The sequence below is a fragment of the Felis catus genome, chromosome C2 (genome assembly GCF_018350175.1).
Source record: "Felis catus isolate Fca126 chromosome C2, F.catus_Fca126_mat1.0, whole genome shotgun sequence".
Classification (NCBI taxonomy): Eukaryota; Metazoa; Chordata; class Mammalia; order Carnivora; family Felidae; genus Felis; species Felis catus.
Genome location: NC_058376.1, coordinates 72216383 through 72244252, shown reverse-complemented (window position 1 = coordinate 72244252; position 27870 = coordinate 72216383). Strand labels below are relative to the sequence as shown.

Below are 27870 nucleotides of genomic sequence, written 5' to 3'. Positions count from 1 at the left end.
TATTTGTGTGTGTATGTATACATACATATATAGTGGCAGGAAGCATAACAAAATATCAACAGCATTTTGATATCCATACATAATGGAATAAGGGGTTAAAAAAAGCAACTTTATTCTTTTCAAGTATTTAATCAGGAAGATGAAAAAGGTTCAGTAAGAATTTACAATTTACAATAGAGATAATTTATTAAACATTTAGTTCTATTTCTACTATTATATGTGCCAATGTAACTTTTCCCTTCTTTAATAATTTACTCTTTAGAGCACCTGAAATTTTCTTTAAATGCTTTACCCACCTTTTGCTGCTCATATTTTTATTATATAATAATTTTGTTTTGTTCACAAGCCTATAAATTAAGAACAGAAATTAAAAATTTCAAAGCTGAGAATACACCTTAAAATCACCTTGTCCTAATGAAATAAAAGGCCAAAATGAAACCTTCTAGCTTTCCAGAACCTATTAAACATTCACATGAAAAAACATTACCAATAGCTTGATCAGAAAGATGTGAGGAAGAACTCAGTAGTGCAAGCTAAAAGTGCTCTGCATGCATATGTACATGTAGCACTTAAAAAAAATTTTTTTGGGGGGCGCCTGGGTGGCTCAGTCGGTTAGGCGTCCAACTTCGGCTCAGGTCATGATCTCACGGCTCAGGAGTTCAAGGCCCGCCTCGGGCTCTGTGCTGACAGCTCGGAGCCTGGAGCCTGCTTTGGATTCTGTGTCTCCCTCTCTCTCTGCCCCTCCCCCTCTTGTGCTCTGTCTCTCTCTGTCTCTCAAAGATGAATAAATGTAAAAAAAAAAAAAAAAAAGAATTTTTAAGTTTATTTATTTTTGAGAGAGAGTGTGCGCACAAGCAGGGGAGGGGCAAAGAGAAGAAGAGACAGAACCCCATGAGGATGGGGGGCGTGAACTCATGAACTGTGAAATCATGACCTGAACTGAGATCAGGAGTCAGATGCTTAACTGACTGCGCCACCCAGGGGCTCCAGTACATGTATTACTTTTAACCAACACTAGTGAGTTCTTCCTTACACCTCCCTCTTTGATTAGTTTCAACTGGCAAAAATTGAGAAATAACTCTCATTTCTAGATGAATAACTCAGGCTTTCCCCACACTGCAAATAAAGATTATGGATTAACATGTTAAGAAAATATATAAGAACAATAAGAATACCTAAACCAGAGTGGAGCTCAAGAAAAACTGCCAAAGAGAGCTACACACACAGGTGGAAATTTGAAGGATGAGGATGAAATCAGTAGAGGACAAAAGATGGGGATAAAAGGGCTTTTTGGTTGTTTGTTTGTTTGCTTTTCAGATGTGATGCTTACAATAAAACCATTACAATATTACACCCTGAATCTCTATAATCCATTTTCACAGCAACCTAAAACTCCTAAAATTTTTTCTATGCCCGTATTTCACTTCAATAGCCAAGCTATTTTACATTGTTAAAACTCTTCCTTACCCCTATTGTGCACAGACACTAATTCCAGGATAGTACAACAATTATTATTTTTTTAAAGTTTTATATATTTAAGTAAACTCTACACGTAACATGGGGCTCAAACTCATGACCCCAAGATCAAGAGTTGCATGCTCCTCCAACTGAGGCAGCCAGGCACCCCAATACAACAATTAAGAAGAATGTTTCTGATAAACATGCAATGGGAAAGTGCTTAAACAGAAAGTAAAAGATTATTATCTATTATGTATGAAAAGCTTCGACAATTCAATAAAGAAGTATAGATTGATATGGCCTTTTAGGATGGCAATTTGGCACCAATCGAAACTTCAAATGCACACTTAAAAATCTTATTTAAGGAAATATTTGTGTATACACACATGTGCACAAAGATATAGTAAGTTCACTAAGGCTCCAGTTTTACTTGCTCAAAATTGAGAATACAGACTGTCCCTGACTTCTCATGGTTCAACTTACAGTTTTTTGACTTTACGATGGTATGAAAGTGAAGTTTCTACATTCAGTAGGAACCATATTTTGAATTTTGCTCTTTTCCTGGGCTGGCAATATGCAGTACCACACTGTCTTATGACACTGGGCAGTAGCTGCAAGCAGCAGCTCCCAGTCAGCCACGTGATCAAGAGGATAAACAACTGAAACACTTAAAACCATTCTATTTTTCACTTTCAGTATACTATTCAATAAAGTGCATAAGATATTCAACACCTTAGTATAAAACAGGCATTGTGTTAGAGGGGTCTGCCCAACTGTAGGCTAACCTAAGTGTTCTGAGCTCATTTAAGGTAGGCTAGACTGAGCTATAATGCTTTGGCGTACAATGTTTTCAACTTTCAGTGGGTTTATTGAGACAAAACCCCATTGTAAGTTGATGAAGATCTGCACAGCAGTCTTCTCTTACCCACGGTTTCTCTTTCCACAGTTTCAGTTGCCAGCAGTCTAACCGCAGTCCTGGATCCTACTACCGAGGTTTGGTCATAAGGTCAGTAATAGCCTATCACTACATCACAGTGTCTACCTACACCACTCACCTCACTTCATCTCATCATATAGGCATTTTATCATCACATCATCACAAGAAATGTTAGTAGAATCCAATGAGATATTTTGAGATACACCACATTCACATAACTTTTATTATAGCATATTGTAATAACTGTTCTACTGTATTATCAGTTATTGTTGTTAATCTCTTACTGTGGCTAAATGATAAACTAACTTTACCACAGATATGTATACATGGGAAAAAACATAGTATATATAAGGTTCAGCCTATCCCTGGTTTCGGGAATCCACTGGAGGTCTTGGTACGTATCCTCCATGGATAAGGGAGGACCACTGTAACATAAATTACCATGAATAAAGTGCAACCATACAATAGACTACACCATGACTGTTAAAAAGATGAAGTACAGCTATGTGTATTGGGATGGAAAAGATTATATAATGACCAGATCTTTTATTTTTAAAAAATTGGTTAAACCCACAAACATAATGCTTATTCCTAACTTCATAAAGAAAACAAAATTGTTAGCAGGGATACCTGTAGGGAATGGGACTAGAAAGTGAGGAAAGAGTAATGTTCATTTTTTTTTATTGTAAATAATTGAGTTGTTTTTGAGAGAGAGAAAGAGAGGAGAGGAGGAGAGGAGGAGAGAGGGAGAGAGGGAGGGAGGAAGGGAGGGAATGCGAGCGGGGGAGGGGCAGAGAGGGAGACACTGAATCTGAAGCAGGCTCTAGGCACTGCTCAAACTCATGGTCCGCGAGATCATGACCTGAGCCGAGGTCAGACCCTCAACCAACTGTGCCACCCAGGCGCCCAGAGTTGCTGGAACCTTTTATAAAAAGCAAAAACCGCTTCTGGAATTTAAAAATAAGGGAAAAAGCACTAGTCTGTTATGATGGTTATTTGAGGCTAAAGTGATTTTTGTCCTTTTTTTTTTAAATTTTTTTTTTCAACGTTTATTTACTTTTGGGACAGAGAGAGACAGAGCATGAACGGGGGAGGGGCAGAGAGAGAGGGAGACACAGAATCGGAAACAGGCTCCAGGCTCCGAGCCATCAGCCCAGAGCCCGACGCGGGGCTCGAACTCACGGACCGCGAGATCGTGACCTGGCTGAAGTCGGACGCTTAACCGACTGCGCCACCCAGGCGCCCCTGTCCTGTTTCTTAACAATCTTCACTACTCTCCAAATTTTCTATGAGAAATATGCATACTTTTTAAAATCTGAAAAGTATGTACTTAGAAAACCTATATTTTATATCTGTGGCAAAACTTTTCCCAAAAAATAATTTTAACAGTTATGGTTTCAGAAACTTGGTCCTGAGATTCCAACCTCTTCCAGAAAGCATTCTTAAACTTAAGTTTGGGAGCTTGTTACTGAAGAAATTAAATGTAAAGCCTATTTTAGAATGGAATATTAACTAACCTCTATAAAGAACTTAAGTACTACATTCACAAAGTACTTTACCTGCATTATCTCATTTACTTTAAATAGCCCCATGAAATTTGTATTATATGATTATTACTATCAATCCCCATTTTACAGATGAAGAAAACCAAATCTTGAAAAGAGAACATGTGTTACCCAGAGTCAACTAGAAGAGCCAAGATTCAAACCCAGGTCTCCAGCATCTAACCGTCTGAGATACATGAAATGGTAAGTGCTAATGTACCTCAGAGATAATAATAGGCTAGTACTCTGAAATCCTGCAGGAATGTTCGGAATGACTATTCTTAAATAGGTTAGTGATCCTAAAATGAAGAAGCAGTGAAAATTCTGATCACAGAAGAAAACAATCAGTACTTCTTCAAAGCCAAGGGGGCTATTTTTTCTTCTTTCAGTTTCTACCAAGGTACCAGAAGGATACAAGGGACAACCGAGGTTTGTCAGCAACTTAACCAGCCCTCTGACTGGCCTCGAATTAGCTCTCTAACTGGGAGGGCTTTTGAAAACAAACATCAGAATCCCAAAGGCTTAAAGCCTTCAACAAGGTCCAGTTTCAAGTTTTAATCAAAAGAAACATAGTTGAATATTAGAATTATCAATATTGACAGAATAAACATAAGGATTTAAAAGTACCTACTTATTTTAGTCTATATGAACAAGTTCTCTTTTAAAAAAAAAAAAAAAACAAAGTTTATCCTTAGTTACCTGAACAAGTTCTAAGTTTTTTTCTTTAAAAAAGTATAATAAAAAAGAAATATACACCACTGTTAATCATGTCTACTTGGAAACCTGCCTATCATAAAGATCAGAGAACCATAGGAACCCCAATTCATTTGTTTAGTAGATATACCTCAAGTACCAACTTACCATTACTTTACAATTTTAGGTTTGCAAGGTTAGTAATGAACGTCACAAAGTCGAGAAGAGTAACTCTCCTTTTGAATAATGGTAAACCAGGAATCAAGGCCCTAAGGGAAGAGGAATAAGGAACTCTTCCTTGGTAAAAATTATCTGCTTATAGGGGCACCTGGGTGGCTGAATCAATTGAGCGTTGGACTTTGGCTCAGGTCACGATCTCACAGATCTCACAGTTCGTGAGTTTGAGCCCCATAGCAGGCTCTGTGCTGACAGCTCAAAACCTGGAGCCTGCTTCTGATTCTGTGTCTCCCTCTCTCTCTGCCCACCCACCCCTCAAAATAAATAAATATTAAAAAAAAAAAAAAAAACCAGCTATCTGCTTATAGAAACTGGCAGAAAAGCCGACATTATACACCAAATTATACACTCTATCATTTTTATACCTACAACAAGACCTCTCAATTAAGTTAAGGACAACTGACATCAAATGATGACAGTATTAAGGCTCAGTACTAACACTCAGGTAAAAATGGAGTATTTAATGAAAACAAAATTCGCTGAATTTACATCAACCACTTTCAACAAAACCTGGAAGTAGGCTTAATACCTACATATATTACAGTTCAAAAACATTTTAAGGTTCATTTTTCCTAATGTACATCAGTGTTCTTGTATAATTAATAGCTAGAAAGATTGAAAAGCCAAGGACGAAAGAATTGCCTTAAATCAATACCCTTAATAGCTTAATAGGAGAACATGAACAAAGCTTTCCACTTATAAGTGTGTATATAATATGTGTATGCGTGTGTATATACATATACACACATAAAAAACATTTAGAAGTTCGTATGAGTGTGTTTTACAAATGCCACAGAGTTTCTGGCAGAGTTGACAAGTTGTAACCTGCTTTAAAAATTACTGTTCACTGCCTTCAACCCAATCTAATTTTATTTAATGTTATTTTTTTGGATAACTCTACAAAACTAAACCCCCCCCAAGCAAATTCTTGTACATTTCAATATCCTGCCTACTTACAAGAGCGGAAGAGTCTAACAGAGCAGGGGAAAAAACGTGACGTGCACAACCTTGATCCAAAACACAGTTCGTCGGCGTCTAATTTTAGGCCTAACCATTTTGATTGTCTTTTACAGAGGTTAAAAAGAAAAAAACAACTATAGATCACTTTTAAAGGAGAAATGAAATAACTATCAATGGAAGTTGTACATGATTTATCAAAGAGGAAACAAATCACGCTCACAACTGCCTAGAGTATTCCAATTAAAATGAAGATACAAGGAGGATACAGCCCCACACCAACCGACAACAGAAATTACTTTTCATACTTTAATTCTGGGATGACTTTAAAGAAATACTCAAAAGGCTGAGTCCACCGAGGATGTTGCAGCAATGTCGTATGTGTCTTGATTTAAAGAAAGCCAAACATGGTGAAAAGCCAACCTTCACCTAAATTACCTAAAGAAGCAAATATTCACCTCCTGGCTGAAGATCAAACAAGAATCACGAGAAGACCCAAAAGTTCGGTTGTTAGGTGAGGCCCTCCAACTCTCGGAAAACTATGTTTCTACCAATAGAAATATGGAAGAGATTTCACATTGTAGTTTAGAAAAGAGTAAAGGGACTAGAGACCATATATGCCTAAGCAATGAAACTATGATGACCGGAGAGGTAGCAAGGAGGAGCTGGGACTCAGGAAAAATCATCGAGGACTAAAACCTGAGTCGTTAGGTCGAACACTAAAGTAAACTGAGAACAGGAGGAAGCTGAAAGGCTAGGGAAGGGAGACCGAGAGTGGGCAGAGCCTGTGGCGCGACACGGCCCTGGGCAGGGTTGGGTCCAGGAAGAGTCAGACTTCGCCAGCCCAGCAAGCTTCCCATTTCGGGCTGAAGCCGAAGAAAACAGCCCTAGGGAGCAGACAATGAGCCACCGCCCCGGGAGCCACGGCTCCAGGCACGCAGGTGGCGGCTACCCCGGCGCTGCTCCGAGCAGGTAGGCTGCCGCGGGCCGCTGGCGCCGGCCAGGCCGCGGAGAAAGGAGGAAGAGAGCGACGGCCCGCGTCCCGGCCCGCCTGCACACTTACCCCAGGCGAGGGAAGGTCCCCGCCCCAGCGAGGCGCCTCGGTCCGAGCTCCCGGCGGGCTCTGGAACCGCCCCGGGCAAGCGCAAGGCGCAGGGCAGGCAGGGAGGGAGGGGGAAGCGGGGCGGGAAGACGAGCCGCGCTGGAGCGCAGCCGCTGCTACCGCAAGGCCGAGCGGCAGCCGAGCCCCGCGGGCGCCGGGAGGGGAGGGTAGGGAGCCTTCGGCAATGGCGACGGCCCGGGCCAGAGGGGAAGCGGAACAACCGCCGCCGCTGCGCGTGGCCACAACCCTGGGGGAGGGCGACGGCGGGGAGCGGGTAGGGGCGGGGCCAGAACTCCGCCCCCTCGCCGGCCCAAGCACCGAGCTCCACGGGGTGGAGACCGGCACCACCTCCCGCTGGGCGGGCTCGCCCGGGGCTGCTGGGAGTCGTAGTTTGGAGACGTGCAGTCCGCTTTCCTCACCTTTCTCTTTCTTTTTTGGGGGACGGGGTTTAGGGAATATTCTTTAAACTGAGGAGAGCCAGTTCCTCGTTTAACTTAGCATGGTCTCCAGTCAGGTCTGTGCCAACCAAAGATGCTTGACTGACACTGCTGTTACGTAAACCTGCTCCAGAACATTTGTTTCTGGGAACTCATCCATTACCCATTTGCATTTTACTTACAAACTCTTACTATGTCTTGCTGCTAAAATAAGTCCCATCTCCTTGAAATCAAGGCCTTCGTGTTTTATCCACAGTGGAGTTCATCAGTGTATTCAGTAACTCTACAAACATTTGAGCATCTAAAATGTATCAGACATTTAGTTATCAGGGATACAAGGGTGAACATGAGTCACATTGCCTTTGTGCAGCTTACAAATATGCAAGCACAATTATTAAACTAGTGATATCTGGTATGAGGAGACAACTGGGGAGATTACTTTGGATCCGGTGGCCAGAGAAAGCATCTTTAAGGAGGGGGCATTTAAGCTGAGAACAGGAGAGAGCCATGAGAAGCCCCTAGGAGAAAGCATTATAGGCAGGAGGAAGAAAAGGACTTGCTATGGTCAGTTATGAAGACCTGTGTAGCTTGAACTTAGAGCAAGAAGAGTAATGTACTGTGATAAAACAGTAGAGTGGACAAGATTCAGGTCAAGAAGAATCTTGAATGCCATGCTAAAGAATTTGGATTTATTCCAAGAAGCTACTAAAGAGTTTTAAGCAGGGAAGTGATTTTATCTGGCTTACATTTTCAGATCACTAGATTGCTGTGCGGCGAATGGAGTATATAGATGCAAGAATAGAAGGAAATAAACTAGAAAGGCTGTAATCATGACTGATACTAAGGAGAAAGCAGAACTGGAAAAAGGTAGCTAGACTGTGTTTATCTATACATGTAGAATACAAACTGATATAGAGAGAAAGGAATCAAAGACCAATATGGCACACTATTACTAGATAACCTGAAAAACAGTCCCATTATTAAACACACCGAAATGCTGGATAAAATAGAACATCCTTTTGAAGGCATAACTAAGCTTTCAAGAAAGGAGGAGGAATACGTCTGACAGTCTTCAGGACAAGAAAGTGGTCCCAGGCTGGTAGTGCTTGGAGGCCTGGAAGAAACAAATACAAATCCTCACCACACAAGTTCACTCTTAACCCAGGGCTCAAAGGATTCCCAAAGATAAACAGGATTTCAAAAGCTAAATATGAGCACCCAAAATATAACTACAATATACCTGAGAAAATAAGACACCATAAATGAATCAGCAGAAACTGTGAACAAAATAATGAAGTCTGAACTTTAGAGAGTCGAATTATTGGTTACAGAATAGAAAATGAGTTTATTAAACTGATTAAACAAAATAATACAGGAGCAAGAAACAAGATACTATTTATTTAATTTTTATTTTTCAGAGAGAGCATGCAAGACAGGGAGGGGAACAGAGGATTCAATGTGGGCTCTACGCTGACAGCAGCAAGCCCGATGCTGAGTTTGAACTCACAGACCATGAGATCATGATCTGAGCTGAAGTCAGATACTCAAATGACTGAGCTACTCAGGTGCCCCGAAACAAGATAGTATTTTTTTAAAAGTGACCAGGCAATTTTGAGAAGTAACCAAGTAGAACTTCTAAAAATAAAGAATTTAATAATTGAAATCAAAGCCAATGTTTCGGTTAAATAGCAGATTATATATTGAAGAGAGAATTACCAAACTGGACCATAGATCTAAAGAAATTATGGAGAATAGCCCAGAGACAAGGGAAATATGAAAGAAAGATCAAGAGACATGGGGATGGATTGTGAAGGTCTATCATATGCTTAGCAAGAACTCTGAGAGAAGACAAAAGAGGCAGTATATAATGAGATAATGGCCACGAATTTTCCTGAACTGAATAAAGACAAGATCCTTCAGATTCAGGAAGCAAAGTGAAGCCCAACCAGGGTAAAGAAAAGACATCTTTTCAAACATGTCAATATGAAACTGCAGAATACCAAAAATAAAGCAACTAGAAAGAAAAGACCTACCCTACAAAGAAATAACTATTAAACTTTTGAAGATTTCTCAACTGCAACAATGCGTACCAGTTGACAATGGAAAAATATTTACCAAGATTACCAAAATATTACACCAAGATAAAATAACCAACCTTAGAAGTGTATGTGTAGCAAAATTATTGGTCATATGAGGGTAAAATACAGATATCATCAAACAAAAATGTTGCTGGTATTGTAATAGCATTGTATTGCGACAATGGTACCTATACTTGTGAGCATAGCATAAAATATAGACTTGTGGAATAGCTGTGTTGTATACCTGAAACTAACTGTAACATTGTGTGTGAACTATACTTCAACTAAAAAAAAAAAAAAAAAAGATGTTGTCAACAACAGGGACCTACTAAAGGAACTCATTAAAAAGATACACTTCAGGAGGAAACGGATTCCAGAAGTAAGGTCTAAGATGCAAATCAGATAGATAGCTAAACCTACTCATCCTAGCACTGGTTAGGATGATCCTGAAGAGCATACTTAATCCACATTATTTCAGTCTCTCAACTCTACATTCAACAACCTGCCAAACGAATATTTTGTAAGTTTGGAGGATAATACAGATAGGTGTTGGTCACCTCACTCTAATTTATCTTACCAATAAGCACTAATTATGAAAATATAGGTGAGTAGCTTGAAATAGAATATCTTACTAGAATAGTCCTTAAACTCATTAGATTCTGAAATCATTAAGAGCTGCCATAGATCTTTCCAGTTCCCAAGTCATATGCCATCTTCCCTGAGATCTAGCTAAATAATGTAAATTCTTGGTAGAGTGGCTTAGATACACACACACACACACACACACACACACACACACACACACACACACTCAAATAATCTCTGCCCCATCACCACCCTTAGTTGAGGTAACCCACGTCTCTGTTATGTTCATCCAAAAGAACATATTACTTTTTTTTTTTAATTTTTTTTTCAACGTTTATTTATTTTTGGGACAGAGAGAGACAGAGCATGAACGGGGGAGGGGCAGAGAGAGAGGGAGACACAGAATCAGAAACAGGCTCCAGGCTCTGAGCCATCAGCCCAGAGCCTGACGCGGGGCTTGAACTCACGGACCGCGAGATCGTGACCTGGCTGAAGTCGGATGCTTAACCGACTGCGCCACCCAGGCGCCCCAAGAACATATTACTTTAAGAAAACTAAACCATAAAAGTGGAGCAGATACTGGAACAGAATGACCAATAGGACAGTACCTATTTTCTTAGCTTTAAACAAAAAAGACCATACACTGAATTACAAAACTGATTACAAAAGTAAAGTGCTTAGGGGCTCCTGGGTGGCTCTGATGGTTAAGCTTCTGACTCTTGATTTCAGCTCAGGTTATGATCTTGCAGGTCGTGAGATTGAGCCCCCTGTTGGACTCTGCACTGACAGCACACAGCCTGCTTGCAATTCTCTCTCCCTCTATCTGCTCCTCTTACACTCTCACTCACTCTCTCAAAAATAAAAAGAAACAAACAAACAAATAAATAAAATAAAGTGCTTAGGGGTACCTAGCTGGCTCAGTAGACAGAGCATGTGACTCTCGACCTCAGTTCAAGCCCCACCTTGGGAATAGAGCTTAATTAAAAAAATTTTTTTAATTACAAAAAATAAAGTGCTTATTCATTTTTTAAGCATCCAAAGAAGATAATATAAAGAGTTCAAAACCAGAAATGTTCCACTGTATCAAAAGTAATGTCATTAGCAACCACTTATTAGGCAAGAAGAGTCATATGAAAGTACTCTTCACTTACTTTCACATTTTTATTACACTTCTGAATACCTGTATAAATACGTAAGTGGCTGAATCATGTTCCAAACCACCATCTCAAATATTAACTTGAAAACTTGTTTAAATACTGATGAAACTTGGTGCTAATACGCAAAAGAAAATAAAGATATATGTACACTCTGCCCTCTACTCCACATATACTCTTAAGAAGTACCATGTTCCCCTCTCCATATTTCAAAATGTTGTCTGTTGATGTTACTGAATTTTGACTGACATATAATTTTACTTCAATGCCACTATATAAATCCCAGTATGAAAGAAATGCTTGTAAAAAGCATGGCGTTCTTTCTTATAAGAAAACATTAAACAAGTATAAAATTAGACCGGGTTGAAATTTTATCGATCTCTAATATTTCTGTTTTATGGCACTTGGTTGCTTTTTTCAATATTTAGGTTCTTAAACACACCTTTGAAAAGAACTATTTTGACTAGTCAAGTCATACATGTCAAAATACAAAAGATTTATTCCTATAAAAACACCAGAATGTTTTAGGAAATTAAGCAGTGATATATATAAATGTTTATCATTCCATTACTCTATATAAAACAAACATTGCTAACATACCCTGGTTTATTGGCTTCTGTTTCGGAATATGCTTGTCCTAAATGCACTGCCCTAAATAAACAGAAGAACATGCTTGCCCTTTTATTTTTTAACTAGCTTATGGCACTTACTTTATTTTCTACTTTTTTTCCCAAGAAAAACAGTACATCAAGAGCTTTTGTTTAAAAAAAATCACTGAAGATGCAAAAAAGATTTTTTGTACATGTACAACTTAATAAAATATACTCTTTAAAATGACAATCTGAATTGTCTTCTTGACAAATTCAGTACTAAATGTTAGTACATAGTTTCATTAAGCCCTTTGTAAATTCATATACTCAGAAGAGTATAATAAAATATAAAAGAGGGGCGCCTGGGTGGCGCAGTCGGTTAAGCGTCCAACTTCAGCCAGGTCACGATCTCGCGGTCCGGGAGTTCGAGCCCCGCGTCAGGCTCTGGGCTGATGGCTCAGAGCCTGGAGCCTGTTTCCGATTCTGTGTCTCCCTCTCTCTCTGCCCCTCCCCCGTTCATGCTCTGTCTCTCTCTGTCCCAAAAGTAAATGTTGAAAAATAAAAAATAAATAAAATAAAAGAAGTGTGGAAATGCTTTAAGGAATAATCAATTTTGATATTAATAATTTCTTAGCTCTCCTACTTTATTTTCTTTAAACTCTGGATAAGTAACTTTAATATTCTCATAAAATTGACGTTTAAATAAACTGATTCATCCAAAATATTTTATTCTTATTTATAATGATTTTCTCAATTTTTAGCTGAAATTTAAATGTTTCTATTCACAATGAGAATAATTTGTCTCTAATACATAAAGTACCCATTTTTGTAAAAGAAATGAAGATAAAATCACTTCTCACAAAATAAATATTAATTTAACGAAACTAAGTTTCCTCTATTGGCACTAGCTTGAAGATTATCAAAGGTCTATACAACAGAGCACTAAATTTTGGAATTAGTTGAAAATGATCCAAAATTTCCTCTAGTAGACATAATTTTAGTCATAAATGAAGACAAAAATAATGACATAATTCTAGAAGAACACTTCTAGTCACAAGTAAATAGGTCTTATTTAGGTTTATGGAAAGCACTTAACTCGGTAAAACTTATAGGGAGAAATGGCCATATTTGAAAACAGCCACAAGGATCAAAGTAGAACACAGGATGGTAATGAGCAGAGTCACAGAACATACTAAAGAGGTATGTATAGTCAGTCCCACTGGAACCTGTAGAGTCACATTCTTATATACCTATAGAGAAAGAGAGAGAGAGGAAGAAAGAGAAGTTAGAGATATTTAAAATGCACACCTTAAGGTGAAACCACAATTTCTTTCATTTTTTAATTTGTTTCTTTTAAATATCTTCCAGCCAGTGCTACACTACATGTAACATTACTATTTGAGTGATTCTTTTGGATTCAACATTTTATTTAACAGAATCAGACTCAATCCCCACAATAATCCTTAAATTCTCCTTAGTTTTGACTTTTTCTGCTTTCTGCAGATGCTATCTCCCATCATCACCTCTGTAATCAATATAAACATTTACTTCCTCTTACTATGTTTCCTATTAGAATACAGAATTCTCTCACAGTTAAAGCCCTAAAGAAAAAACATTAAAACAATAAAGCTAAGTATCCATTTACTCCTGTTTTGTTGTTTCTTCCTCCAAAATAGCTTTTAAAAGTCTGTTATTCACAAATTACACAATTGAATGGGTCTTTTATTGGTACAACATCAAATCTGTTGTCCTACTAACCCGTAATACAAAAGTTCTATGTTCAACTTAGTTTCTATTTTCTATTTGGTTTTGAAGATAGAGAGGTTCAATTAGAAACTCTAGTAAATTTTATAGGTTAAAATAGTTTTTAAAAATATTAAAATTTAGGTAACTTGGGAATACTTTTATTTTTGATTTCTTTTTATAAATATCTGGATTATAATTTCACATAAAAAAAAAAGTTACCAGCATAATCTGTAACAAAGCCACCCTACAAAAAAAGTGGTGTCTTAAACCAACAAGCCTTAGTGTATAGATCACCACTGTAGTAATGGTCACCTATTTTTCTGGTATATATAAACAAGCAATACTAACACACACACACATACATACACACACACACACACACACACACACACACACACACACACACACATTCAAAGGGCTTAATTATGACCTCTTATTTCAAGTTACATGGTCTAAAAGAACTGAATTCAAAATGTTTTAATAAGGTAATTACTTATTTTGTGGCAATGCACACTACCAATATTTTTTTTGAAGTTTGAACTGCATTTTATTTTTTAAAATTTACATCCAAATTAGTTAGCATATAGTGCAACAATGATTTCAGGAGTAGATTCCTTAATGCCCCTTACCCATTTAGCCCATCCCCCCTCCCACAACCCCTCCAGTAATCCTCTGTTTGTTCTCCATATTTATGAGTCTCTTATGTTTTGTCCCCCTCCCTGTTTCTATATTATTTTTGTTACCCTTCCCTTATGTTCATCTGTTTTGTGTCTTAAAGTCTTCACATGAGTGAAGTCATAGGATTTTTGTCTTTCTCTGACTAATTTCACTTAGCATAATACCCTCCAGTTCCATCCACGTAGTTGTAAATGGCAAGATTTCATTCTTTTTGATTGCCAAGTATATATATCCCTCCATTGTATATATATATATATACCACATCTTCTTTATCCATTCATCCATCAATGGACATTTGGGCTCTTTCCATACTTTGGCTATTGTTGATAGTGCTGCTATAAATTATTGGGGTGCATGTGTCCCTTCGAAACAGCACACCTGAATCCCTTGGATAAATGCCTAGTAGTGCAATTGCTGGGTCGTAGGGTAGTTCTGTTTTTAGTTTTTTGAGGAACCTCCATAGTGTTTTCCAGAGTGGCTGCACCAGCTTGTATTCCCAACACACTACCAATATTTTAATTTTTTTAATGTTTATTTTATTTTTGAGAGAGAGAAAGGCAGAGCATGAGCAAGCGAGGGGCAGAGAGGGAGGGAGACAGAGGATCCAAAGCAAGCTAGACTCTGAGCTGTCAACACAGAGCCCGATGCAGACTCGACCTTATGAACTGTGAGATTATGACCTGAGCCAAAGCCGGCGCTCAACTGACTGAGCCACCCAGGCGCCCCTTAAATTAATAAATCATAAATAAACACTGATTATACTCTTAATTCACATTTAAAAAATCAAATGTAATGCTCCAGATATATTTTAGAGTTTGAAAAAAAATTTGGGTTCCATATGGTAATGGAAATCTACTCAAAAGCAACTCTACATTGCAAAAGATATTGGCACAGTCATACATCTTACCAACTGTCAGTTCTAAGAGAGTTCTCCACAACAAAATAGCAGTGCTTTGCAGTAAGCCTGCACTCTAAGTAGTTATTTTCTCAGCTAGCTGGTAGACAGACTTCAAAGCACAACTCCAAGGAAAATACTTCAAATTTAAATATCCACAATTGAACATATGAACAAATCTGCTTTATGTTTATCTGACTCACAGGCTACCTAATATTTTAAATTTACTTTACTTCGGTTGCAAATCCATTTGACTCCTTGTAAAAGTAAATTGTGAAAACGATGGCACAGATTGTGCTACTCAACCAAAGCAAGCAGGCCTTAAAGAGAATTAGAGACAAAGAGAAACACAGTTATTACAACCATCAGTTAAAATGCAGCCCATAAAAGAGGAAGGAAAGGACAGAAAAAAAAAAAAGAGAAAGAAAAGAGATGGATTATATAAAACTACTCACTCCGAAGAGAGGAAAGAAGCAGACCATGTTAACTAAAGGTAAATAGAAAACTGTACACTCCTTAGACAAAGCCAAAGTTAATGAAGTATGAATACTTAACCTAATTTATTAGCTGAAAACAAGTTGGGAGGTCAAAACTATAAAAATGGCCAGCAACGACCTAGATTTAGATATACAAATTGCAATACAATGATCTAAAACTTTATCACAGTTGAAATACTACTTTGAGTCTTATTTTCCTTTTTTCACTTGTTCTGTGCAATATAGTAAAATTAACTCATTTTGTTGTTTAAAAATTAATAAATCTTATAATTTTGGGTCTCTCTCCATCTCTCTCAAAATAAACATTAAAAAAGGGGGGGGGGCAACTGGGTGGCTCAGTCAGTTAAGCATCCAACTCCTGATTTGGCTCAGGTCATGACCTCACGGTTCGTGAGTTCGAGCCCCACATTGGGCTCTGTGCTGACAGAGCACAGAGCCTGCTTACGATTCTCTCTCTCTCTCTCTCTCTCTCTCTCTCTCTCTCTCTGCCCTTCCCCCACTTGATGTCTCTCTTTCTCTCTCTCTCTCTCTCTCTCTCTCTCCCCTCCTCCCCCCTTTCTCTCCAAATAAATAAACATTAAAAAAAAAACATACTAGTTATACTTAAACTCTGGACCAATGAGGCATGGAACTAACGTTAATATCTGGCCCCCAAATTAAATGATTCTGGCCCTAATGAGGAACCACTGTTGCCACTAGTAGCAAAGAAACATTGAGAACAACCAAACACAGCTTTCTATGGTAGAATATAGAATGCTAATCCTTTAAATGTGGCAGAAACATTATGAGTTTTAAATGAGGCAGCATGATCTAAAAACAATATAAACTATTAACTCACTGGTTTATATTTCATATTGTTCCATTGGCAGATATCCTTACTCTTCAAAGCACAAGGAGCGGCCACTTCTGACTGAGCCCAGCATTTCAAAATTGGAAACTCTGAGAAGAAATGGTAGAACATTATATCAGAAAACCTGCATCTGGACTAGATAGAGGTGAGGCCAGTCTTTCATGTTGAGATATCAGTATTCAAACTTTTAATACACAATGTACATGACCTGAATCCATCTATCACATGCTGTTTTATTTTAGCAGCCTGCTCTACATGGATGCTAAGGAATTACAAAATTACTAAGACTGTGCAGAAGTTAAGCATGACTTCTTAACAAATCCCATTACAGTAGGTACCACATTTTAAAAATTTAATGTAGGGGCACCTGGGTGGCTCAGTTGGTTGAGGTTCAACTCTTGATTTGGCTCTGGTCATGATCCCAGGGTCATGGGATCGAAGCCCACAACGGGCTCTGTGCTGAGCATGGAACCTGCTTGGAATTCTCTCTTTCTCCCTCTGCCCCTCTCCTCCATTCAATCTAAAATAAAATTTATAAATAAATAAATATTAAAAATTTTTTTGAAGTATAACATATATTCAGAAAAATGAATAGATCCTAAGCATATAACCAAAAAAATTTCCATTGAGTAAACAAGCCCATATAAAAGAGCATTCAGACTAAAAACAAACAAACAAACAAAAACAATGAACAATACCAGAATCCTAGATGCTCTCTCAAGAGAGGGCACTTTTTCGGGGCACCTGGGTAGCTCAGTTGGTTGAGCGTCTGACTTCAGCTCAGGTCATGATCTCACAGTTCATGAGTTTGAGCCCCACATTGGGCTCTCTGCTGTCAGCATGCAGCCCACTTTGGATCCTCTGTCCATGCTCTCTCTGCCTCTTCCCCATACATGTGCTCTTGCCCACTCTCATACTCTCTCTCAAAAATAAATAAATATTTTTTAAAAAGGGCACTTTTTCAAACTTTAGAGTAATTAAAAGAAAGCAAGCTAGGCTGGATGAACAAATCTAGCAGAATTGAACACTTTATTATTTTTTCATCATGAAAAATATGATGGCAGCAGAGTAGGATTAAAAACTTTCAATCTCCCAGTCTTTAGTGCTACTAATTTGTGAATATTCCAATCAACCCAAATTTGGAGACACAAAGAGCCAAAATCTGAAAGGAGCTTCTTAAAGTCTTGATTCTAGGAAGACTGCAAATGGGGAAAGCATAGTTTTAATTTACACAAATCACACATAAAAACAGAAAGAACTGGTGCGCCTGCGTGGTTCAGTCGGTTGAGCAGCTGACTTCAACTCAGCTCATGATCTCACGGTTCATGAGTTTGAGCCCCGCACTGGGCTCTATGCTAACAGCTCAGAGCGTGGAGCCTGCTTTGGATTCTGTGTATCCCTCTCTCTCTGCCCCTCTCCTGGTTGTGCTCTGTCTCTCAAAAATAAAATAAACTTAAAAAAAATTTTTTAATGTAAAACAGAAAGAAAAATTATTCCCCAAACCAAAAAGTCATTGCCAACATTTATAACAAAACTAGGTGATAAAGTATCCCCACCAAATACACAAATCCATGCAAGTGGATACAAAACACCAATAGCTGCAAGTCCTGCAAATCAGCATGAAGCAACAGAAAGCAGCAAAGGGACAGAGGATCAATGGCTGAAAAAAGAAATACACTAGACATTATATGCCTAATCATACAAGAACACACCACCACCTATAGTCTTGTCAAATCAATCAAAGCTGAATATGATCACACATCTGGAGCCAGTGGCCAACTTCCAGGAAATAGAGGCTAGATGAACAGCATGAGTGTAATGTGTAATCACCAAAACCCCAACTATGAGAAATCCAGGTTTCTCAACAGGTGAATTTTTATTTTAACTTTTATTTTTATTTTATTTATTTATTTATTTATTTATTTATTTATTTATTTTTATTGTTTTAAGTAGGCTCCATGCCCAACATGGGACTTGAACTCACAACCTTGAGATCAGGAGTCTCATGTTCAACTGACTGGGCCAGCCAGGTGCTCCTCAAAAGGGGAATTTTCAAAAAAAGAAAGGGAAAGAGGAGGAATCTGTAAATTAAGAGATTTAACAGTAATACATTTATTTAAATGGAAAAGATGAAGCTTTATTCTCTAAGAATGCCCACTTGGGTGAAAAAAAAGTATAAAGAAACATAAGGAAGTGATTAAAAGTCAGGATAGTAGGTTAGTTTTAGAGGAAAGGAGGAAGCAATGATTGAGACAGGACACACGGAGCTGCTGCTAGGGTGACTGGTGAAGTTCTATTTCTTGACCTAGGAGGTAATTACAAGGGTATTTGCCTTATAATAATTTACTATTTATTTGTGAAGTTTTTCTATATCTATGGTTTATTTTACAATCAAAAAATTAAAAAGAAAAAAGAAACATGCTTTTGTCATCCTTGCCCTTGACTTCAGACTTGCCACCACATCTTTACTTTTATTTTCAACCTTCAGAAAAGACTTGCAACCCTCACCTTGGTCACAATACATTAGTAAATCAGGGTTATTGACCACAATAACGGTTTCTCCATCTTTACTATGTGGCCGATGGTAGCGGTAGTGCACAGGCAAAAAAGCTTGGAAACAATCGATGCACTGTGAATCTTGTCTGGCATAAATTAGAACTTCAGATTCCTTGGACAAATAATTGGGAGCTTCTATATTAAAATTTTCTGAAACCATCACTGCCTGTCAAAAAAACAGCAAATATTAATCCAGAAGAAGAAATGAATGAGGAAGATCAATAAATAAAACCAGAAGATTGGTATACAGATGAACAGAAATGTCTAATCCCCCCCTTATAAACAATTTCCATTCCATGCCATCCGCAAAACACAAGATGTGCTCTAAAAGTTTGTTTACTAAAAGTAAACTGAGGAAATTATACTCTAGGGTGTGAACTTTCCCCATAATAAAAATTATTTATTTGTAGTTTCTTTATCAACCTTGCTTGGGTGACAAAACAGGTACCAAAAAAAGAGAAATTCTGGGAATATAGCATTTAATAAATATGAAAACTATGACAAAAACAGTTAACCCAGTATTGGGTTGAAATGATTGCTATCATTCTGGTAATTTCCTGTTCTTCAGAGAAGTTAAGATGGCAGTGAGTAAGACAGAGTACTGTGGTCAGGAAGTCAAAGCAAAGGTCAGCACTCTTTCCATATTTGGTATAAAAAGTTAATAAAAAAATAGTAAATGCTTCTTTAAAAAAATATGGTAAAAAACAATTTAAAATAGATCTTCTACACCAAAAGTAAAAATGCATACGTTGCAGAAATTAGTCCTGAATTATGTTTGTGTGTGTATATATTAAATATCCATCCACACACATTTATGTATAAACACATATATACACATGCACATATATTTACACATATATAGGCACTCTATACATAATCTGTGAGTGTGTGTGTATGTGTGTGTACAGACCTACACACATACAACTTGTCTCTAGATTCTCTATGTGAAGCCCAGATACATCTCAGAGAAAAAAACAGAATTAACTTCTTCCCATCATGGCAAACATCCTAATTCTCCTGTTTGATGGAAGCACCAAGTACTTTATTTTTTCACATGTTTTTCCTTCTCTGATTATCACAGGAATAAGAAAAAAACAACTCACTGGCAAAAGCCAGGGAGTTATATAATCTTATGAGTCATAATGAACTTTAAAGGTGATCAAATTAAACCACTGTCCCAATGAGAGCATTGTTCAAGGATCCAGTCACTGCTTGAATACTCTCAATGACTAAAAGGAAGCTTATTGCTTTAAGTCATCTCATTTTATCTACTGTTAAAAGGTTATTCTTTTCTTTTTTTTTTTTTAGGTTATTCCTTTTTTATGCGTAGAAATTTGATGCTCTGGTATATAACATTCACAACTGTGCTTGCTTACAATACCTACAATAAAACTGTTCCCTATTTCACTAAGGGTCCCTCAAACATTTCCACTAAATTTTCTCCTCCTCAGAGAAACATTCATAGCTTTCTTGGTTTCTCATGATATGGTTTCCGAATCATTCATCATATTAGTTACCTTTAGAAACACTCAGGGTATATAGTAGCAATATTACTTTCAGTCAAAAATTGTAAGATTATTTTAGCAGCCTTATTTCAGTGAGATATATATCCATATATAGAAGATATATGTACTTTTTAAAAAAAATAAGACTATTTTTCAGAGCAGTTTCAGGTTTACAGGAAAACAGAGCAGAAAATACAGCATCTCTATGTATCACCCCCCACCCTACAGTTTTCTCTACTATTAACATTAGTATGGTACATTTGTTACAATTGATAAGCTGGTTTTGACAAATTAAAGTCCATCATTTAAGTTAGGGTTCAATCTTTATGTTGTAGATTCTATGTGTTTTGACAAATGTAAAAGGACATAAATTCCCATTACAGCATCCTACAAAGTAGTTTTGCTGACCCTGTGTTCCACCTATTCGTCCCTATATCTTTCATTTGAAAATTTTGCAAAAACATTCAAGAAACTCCCATACTATTTTTTCAAGTAATTGACTTATTACTAACTAAATGAAGGGCCTAGATTTATCTCTATTAAATTTTATCTTCCTGGCTACAGTCTATTTTTTCCAGGATGTTGAGATTTAATTGAAATTCAACCTGTCAACCAACATTTATGTAACATTTATGAATTTGGTAACTATGTCTTCTGTATTTTCACTTAAGGATAAAAACATTGACCAGGGGGATCAAGAGCAAAGTCCTAAGGAATATTACTAGAGACCTCCTGCTAGAAATTTATTAATGAACTCTCCTTGGATACAACTAAGTGTAAATAAAAAAACAGCCCAAAATTTTCTATCTTATCTTATGAACATCTTATTTTCTATCTATCTTTAAAAAATTTTTTTAAATGTATTTATTTATTTTTGAGAGAGAGACAGAGCAAATGAGGGAGGGATAGAGAGAGAGAGGGAGACACAGAATCTGAAGCAGGCTCCAGGCTCTGAGTTGTCAGCACGAAGCCTGACGCGGGGCTTGAACTCACGAGCTGTGAGATCATGACTTGAGCCAAAGTCATATGCTTAACCGATGAGCCACCCAAGCACCCCTTCTATCTATCTTATGTATGTATGACATGATAATAATAAACATATCTTTCTTTGAGTAGCTACTATATTGACAGGTATTTCATTAAGTGGTTTATATACATTATCTCCTTTAATTTTCACAAGAACCCTATCTGGCAGGAACTATTAGCCTTATTATATAAATGAGCAAACAAAGTATCTGAATGAATAAACAATATAAAGAATAAGTAGAGGAACCAAGACTCAAAGCCAGGTCACACAGACTCCCTTATTCAATTAGGTTAAACTAAACATAAAAACTAGTATTTAATACAGCCATTCTTTAGAGATACTGTGGGTTTGGTTCTTGATCACCACAATAAAGCAAATCAAATGAATCCTCTGGCTTCCCAATGCAAATAAAAGTTATGCTTATACTACATTGTAATCTATTAAGTGTGCAATAGCATTATGCCTTAAAAAAAAACCCAATGTACATGCCTTAAAGATATTTTATTGCTAAAAAATGCTAACCAGCATCTACACTTTCAGCAAGTTATAATCACTGATCACAGATCACCATAACAAATATAATAATAAAAAAGTTAAAAATATTATTACCAAAATGTGATACTGAGACATGAAGTGAGCAAATGCTGTTAGAAAAATGATGTTGAGGGGTGCCTGGGTGGCTCAGTCGGTTAGGCGTCCAACTTTGGCACAGGTCATGATCTCGCGGTCTGTGAGTTCAAGCCCCGCGTTGGGCTCTGTGCTGACTGCTCAGAGCCTGGAGCCTGTTTCAGATTCTGTGTCTCCCTCTCTCTCTGACCCTCCCCCTTTCATGCTCTGTCTCTCTCCGTCTCAAAAATAAATAAACGTTAAAAAAAAAAAAGTAAAAAAAAAAAAGAAAAATGATGTTGATAGGCTTGAACAGAGTTGCCACAAACCTTCAATTTGTAACAAAACACAGTATCTGTGAAGTACAATAAAGTGAAGCACAGTAAAATGAGATATGCCTGTAGCTGAAAATTAAGCATAATAAGTAAAACTGATATAAAGTATATTCCTGATAGTGATACTTAGAATTTATGATGGCACGATGATCTTCAACTTCTCTAAATATTGTTTTTTTACTTATTATTTTTCCCATAGAAATAAATATATGGTAAGTTCTCCGAATTGAGAATTTTTAAAATGTGCATTGAAACTGGGATATAATGAAAATGAGGCAGGAAGAAATAATTTGGCCTTCAGAGAGGGCTCTGTTGGTTGAAGAGTTATTTGGTAACGGTTCAAAAACTTTTACACTAGGCATTGAAACTCAAAAGCTAGCCTTTTAAGGGTTTCTTGGAAAATAATGAAAATATTCTAGAATAGTTGTGATGGTTGTACAATTTTATGAATATACTAAAAACTACTAACTTGTATATTTCAAAAGGGTGAATTTTGTGATTTGAATTGTATCTCAATTCTTAGAATGAGAATCTTTTTTTTTTTTTACACGAACTTCAACAAAGACCTAAATCCATTTTAAACCAAGATCAATCAAGAATCAACACAAGCTAACCCATAAACAACAACTTGAGGTCTTAGAGGTGATTTAGGAGTTTGGGCTAGGAGTTTCTTAAAACAGACCTACAACAGGGAAGGGGAAAAAATTGTACAAGTAGGTACATGCATTGACAGGTAACCAAAACCTCAGACAGCTGGAAGTGTATATATCACTTTAGATGTAAAACAAGAGAAAAATATTTTTGGATATCAAAACCTGACAATCAAAAGTAATCTGGACAATGGCTGGATGCTAGATTTCCCAAATATGTGCCTAAACTATCAGTGCAACCCCCAAAAGCCTAGTGACTATATACTGATCTGCAAAAAATATTTTTGTTATTCCGTTCTCACTGCAGATAAAATAGCAATAATGTATTATCAAAAAACTGAAATTATACATCAAACATTAATCCAAAAGGAGCATACACTGGTTAACAGACATGGATCTATACTCTTTCATGACAACAGTTGAGTGTTGTCATGTGACTACATATGTCATAAACCACTACAGCTAAGTTAAATGAATTAAGCTATGAAATTGTGCCATATCAATAACATTTGCCATATCTTTCTCTCATGAAGTAGAGCTCTTCAAAAAAACTTCTCAATTAAGGCATAGTAAGTGGTGCCTTTGAACAACTTCTACAATCTACAAATGTAAAACTTTATAAAAATTAAAGGTATAATACTTTTCTGACACTGAGATGTTAATTCTAACAGTACATTTTTTTAATGATCTATTCCTGGGTGCCTGAATGGCTCAGTCAGTTAAGCATCCCACTTTGGCTCTGGTCATGATCTCATGGTTCATGAGGTTAAACCCTGAGTTGGGCTCCGTGCTGACAGTGCAGAGCCTGCTTGGGATTCTCTCTCTCTCCCTCTCCCTGCCCCTCCCCCACATACGCTTTCTTTCTCTCTCAAAATAAATAAACTTAAAAGTCACATTTTGTACCAACTGAGCCAGCCCAGGTGCCCCCAATGAAAAATCTTAAAGTATACTCTTTTCTGTTAACTTTCAAATATACATTATTGTTAACTACAGTCACCATACTCTACACTAGTTCCCAGAACTTACTCATCTTATAACTGGATGTTTGTACTCTTTGACCACCTTCACCTATTCCTCCCACACTCTTGCTCCTGGCAACCACCACCAGTCTACCAATCTGAGTTCAGTTTTTTTTAGATTCCACATATAAGTGAGATTTGTCTTTCTCTGTCTGACTTATTTCACTTAGCATGATGCACTCAAGGTTCATGTGTGTTGATGCAAAGGCAGGATTTTCTTCTTTTTTATAGGTAACATTCCATTGTGTGTGTGTGTGTGTGTGTGTGTGTGTGTGCGCGCGCGTGTATACACACACACACACACACACACACACACACACACACATATTTTCTTTATCCATTCATCTGTTGATGGACACTTAGGTTGTTTCCATAGCTTGTCTACTGTAAATAATGCTGCAAGGAATATGGGGTAGAGATTTCCCTTCAAGACAGTTCAATCACAGGGACAGTAGGCCATTTGAAGTTGTCCCACAACTCACTACTGCTCCATTTACTTTTTACATTTCTATTTTTTAATCTGTTTTATATTTTTTGTGGTTTCTATTACTATGTTTTCAAGTTTATTAATCTTTTCTGCAATCCTTGAATGCCATTACTTTCTTCACAAGTTCAATGTTGCCCTTTTATATATCTTCCACATCTCTACGTACCTTTTTGAACATATGAATACAGTTATAGTAACTGTTTTCATGTCCTGTCTGTTAATTCTACTATCTGGGCCAGTTCTAGATTGGTTTTGATTGATTCATTTATCTCATTACAGGTCATATTTTTCCCCATCTTTTCATACCTCTTAATTTTTTATTAGAATCAGGACATTGTGATTTTGATCTTATTGGGTGCTGGATACTTCTGTATTCCTATAAGTATTCTTGAGTTTTGTTTCTATGCAGTAAAGTCACATACAAACAGTTTGGTTTTCTGAAGGTCTTGCTTTTAAGATTTATTAAACAGAACTGCCATAATGTTCAGTCTAGGGCTAAGTATCTCCCACTACTGAGTAAAATTTCTTCTATTTACTCTATCTAATGCCCAGTGAATCAGGAGGCTGTTCCTAGCCTGGTTGCTGGGAGCAGACACTACTACTGGCCTTATGTGAGTACCAGACACTATAACCTCTAATTTTTTCATACGGTTCTTTTCCCAGCAGCAAGTAGTTTCCTCACATGCATGCACTAATCAATACTCAACTATGTACTTGAGGAGAATCTTTTATGGATCTCTGGAGTTGTCTCTATGCAATTCTCTCCTCTCTACCATGCTGTCTTGTGAATTCTACTGACCTCGGTCTCCCCAGAATCTCACCTTCATCTCCTCAATTCAAGAAGTCTACCAGGTTCTGCTTGGGTTCCTGCTCCCTATACTGTAGTCTGAAAACTCTCCAAAGCAATAAGCTGGGATGGTTGTAAAGCTCACCTTATTAATTGCCCAATTACTTCACATATCACTGCCCTCACTGTCTTATAGTCAATGATCTTTTCCATCATTTCATATATTTTGTCTACTTCTTGGTTGTTTCACGTGAGAGAGTATATCTGGTCGCTGTCCTCCAACTTGGTCAGGGCATAGGTCAGGGCATAGAACCTAATACTACACATTTTGACTGAGTAAAACTTATGATTTCAAAAACACAGCATTTCCATTTTGATCTAAAGAACAGCAATTTCATATGTTTCAATCTAATATTATGCTGTTTTCAAAGAATGTGAGAGATTTTGATTAAGTATATCTAATAGCCCTATCTAAAAATGAAATGAGATTCATTTGATGTGCCTTATCCAATATACCTATTTAAAGCTTGTCTTTATTTTCAAATTGCTGATAAACCATCACAAACCACAAACTCCTTACAAAACATTTTGTTGCCACACATCACTCATTTAATTTGAACCCACTGTTCTATTTGCTGCAGTCACAAATTTTATCTCATGGAACAGTCAAGATCTCTATCTAAATATATAAGCATTGATCATTTACTACATATAAATTAACTTCTATCCAGTTATACTCATCATTTAATACCACTTCTTGTGACAGAGTTTCTCTGCGCAAATAATTGTGCCACAGTCTCAACCCAGCTAGGCAGAAGGAAATAACATCTCATATATCAGGAAATCAACTTCCAATTAGCTATGTGTCACAAATGAGACATCTATTTTTCTAGAAATTGCCAAATGAAATAGTAAATTCACTTAAAAGTCTTATAATTAGGGATTAGAAAATTAGGAAACAAGGGGCACCTGGGTGGCTCAGTTGGCTAAGCATCTGACTTTGGCCCAGGTCATGGTCTCATGGTTCATAAGCTTGAGCCCCATGTTGGGTGAGCTCGAGCCCTGCCTGGGGTGAGCTCAAGCCCCACTTTGGGACTCTCTCTCTCTCTCCCTTTCTCTGCCACTAGCTCACTCACTCTCTCTCCAAAAAAAAAAAAAAAAAAAAAAAAAAATAGGAAACAGAAAATCAAGATAAAGAGAAACTTGTCAATCAATCCAGAGTGGCATCCTGTTCCTGCCCAGTTTTCTTGCTACAACCATCTGCACATACCCCAATCTCATCCCTACCAAGAGGGTGTGCATGTGACCTCTTTTTGGGCACTCCTGTGCAAAAATAATTCCATTTTCTTAAAACATGGTAGGCAATTTTATTAACGGAAATTTAAATATGATTCCAATCCATGTCACTACAAGCCAAGAACTGCGTTTAAATTTGAAACCTATTATTAAAATTTCAAAAGCCTCATTCAAAATTCATGACTCAGTGAAGGAAACAGATGAGGAAAAAAGCAATGAGGTCTTTCCACATGTGTATATGTACTGACACTGCCATATATGTGAACATGTGTATCTAAACTGTTATATATGTGCAAAAAAAAACAGAACACAGGAAGAAATTTCGTGAATGGGGGCTGAGAGAGGTGGAAGTTCATCATTATACACCTTTTCATACCTGCTGAATATTGAACCATGAGAATATAATTACCTATTCAGGAAGAAATTTAAGTAATTAAAACAGATGAAGAAACTGGCCTAAACCACAATTAGAAATAAAATGTCATTATATATGACTCCAAGTATAGTATATTTATTTTACCTTTTCTATATTTATATAGAGATTATAATCTTACGAACAAAGATTTCCCAAAATTTCTTAATAGGAATCATCTGAGTTGTTAAAAACAGATTTTTGGTCCAATCTAGATCTACTGAATTAAGATTTCCCAGAAAGACATAATCTGCACAAAAAGCAACCCCAAGTAATTCTTACCAAAAGTTAAGGAAACCATTAACTAAGGAATAAGATTCATTTCTGGAAAGAGCAACAACTTTGCAATTAGGCAATCCTGGATTTACCTCTTGGCTCTTCCATTTACCTGTGTGATCCTGGATAAGTTACTTGGCCTCTTTGTGCCTCAGGTTCCTTATCTATAAAGTGGAAAGATAATACTTCTAGGGTTTTTATAAAGATTGATCTGTGCAGAAGGTATGGGACATCATCTTTCTCTAATGCTTAACATACCTTGCTTCCTTAAAAAAAAAAAAAAGAAGATATCTGGCATATAGATAGCCAATAAATATCAGCTTCTTTTCCTCCCACATTCGAATTATACAGATGTTGGGGTATATGTCACTCTAACGATACTGTTAAATGCTGAAGCAGTATTTATTAATCATTAATCTTCACAAAAACATATAATAGTCACTAAACTGGGAGCCAATCTGACAAAAAGCATTTAA

General features: G+C 37.1%; 2 protein-coding genes across 2 annotated transcripts in view; both read right to left on the bottom strand.

Moving 5' to 3' along the window:
* PAK2 (p21 (RAC1) activated kinase 2) overlaps positions 1 to 7128 on the bottom strand; it is a 90874-nt gene extending 83746 nt beyond the window's left edge. The window contains exon 1 of the mRNA XM_003991756.6: positions 6890 to 7128. The gene's annotated coding sequence lies outside the window, so the exon portion shown is untranslated. The remainder of the gene's footprint in view (positions 1 to 6889) is intronic.
* A 5352-nt stretch (positions 7129 to 12480) lies between these two features.
* Positions 12481 to 27870, bottom strand: part of PIGX (phosphatidylinositol glycan anchor biosynthesis class X) — a 33388-nt gene continuing 17998 nt past the window's right edge. Inside the window, exons 5-7 of the mRNA XM_006936179.4 lie at positions 18947 to 19160; positions 16427 to 16527; positions 12481 to 13022 (exon numbers count right to left, since the gene is read on the bottom strand). Of these exons, the coding sequence (XP_006936241.4) occupies positions 12879 to 13022; positions 16427 to 16527; positions 18947 to 19160 (459 nt within the window). The 3' untranslated portion in view covers positions 12481 to 12878. The remainder of the gene's footprint in view (positions 13023 to 16426; positions 16528 to 18946; positions 19161 to 27870) is intronic.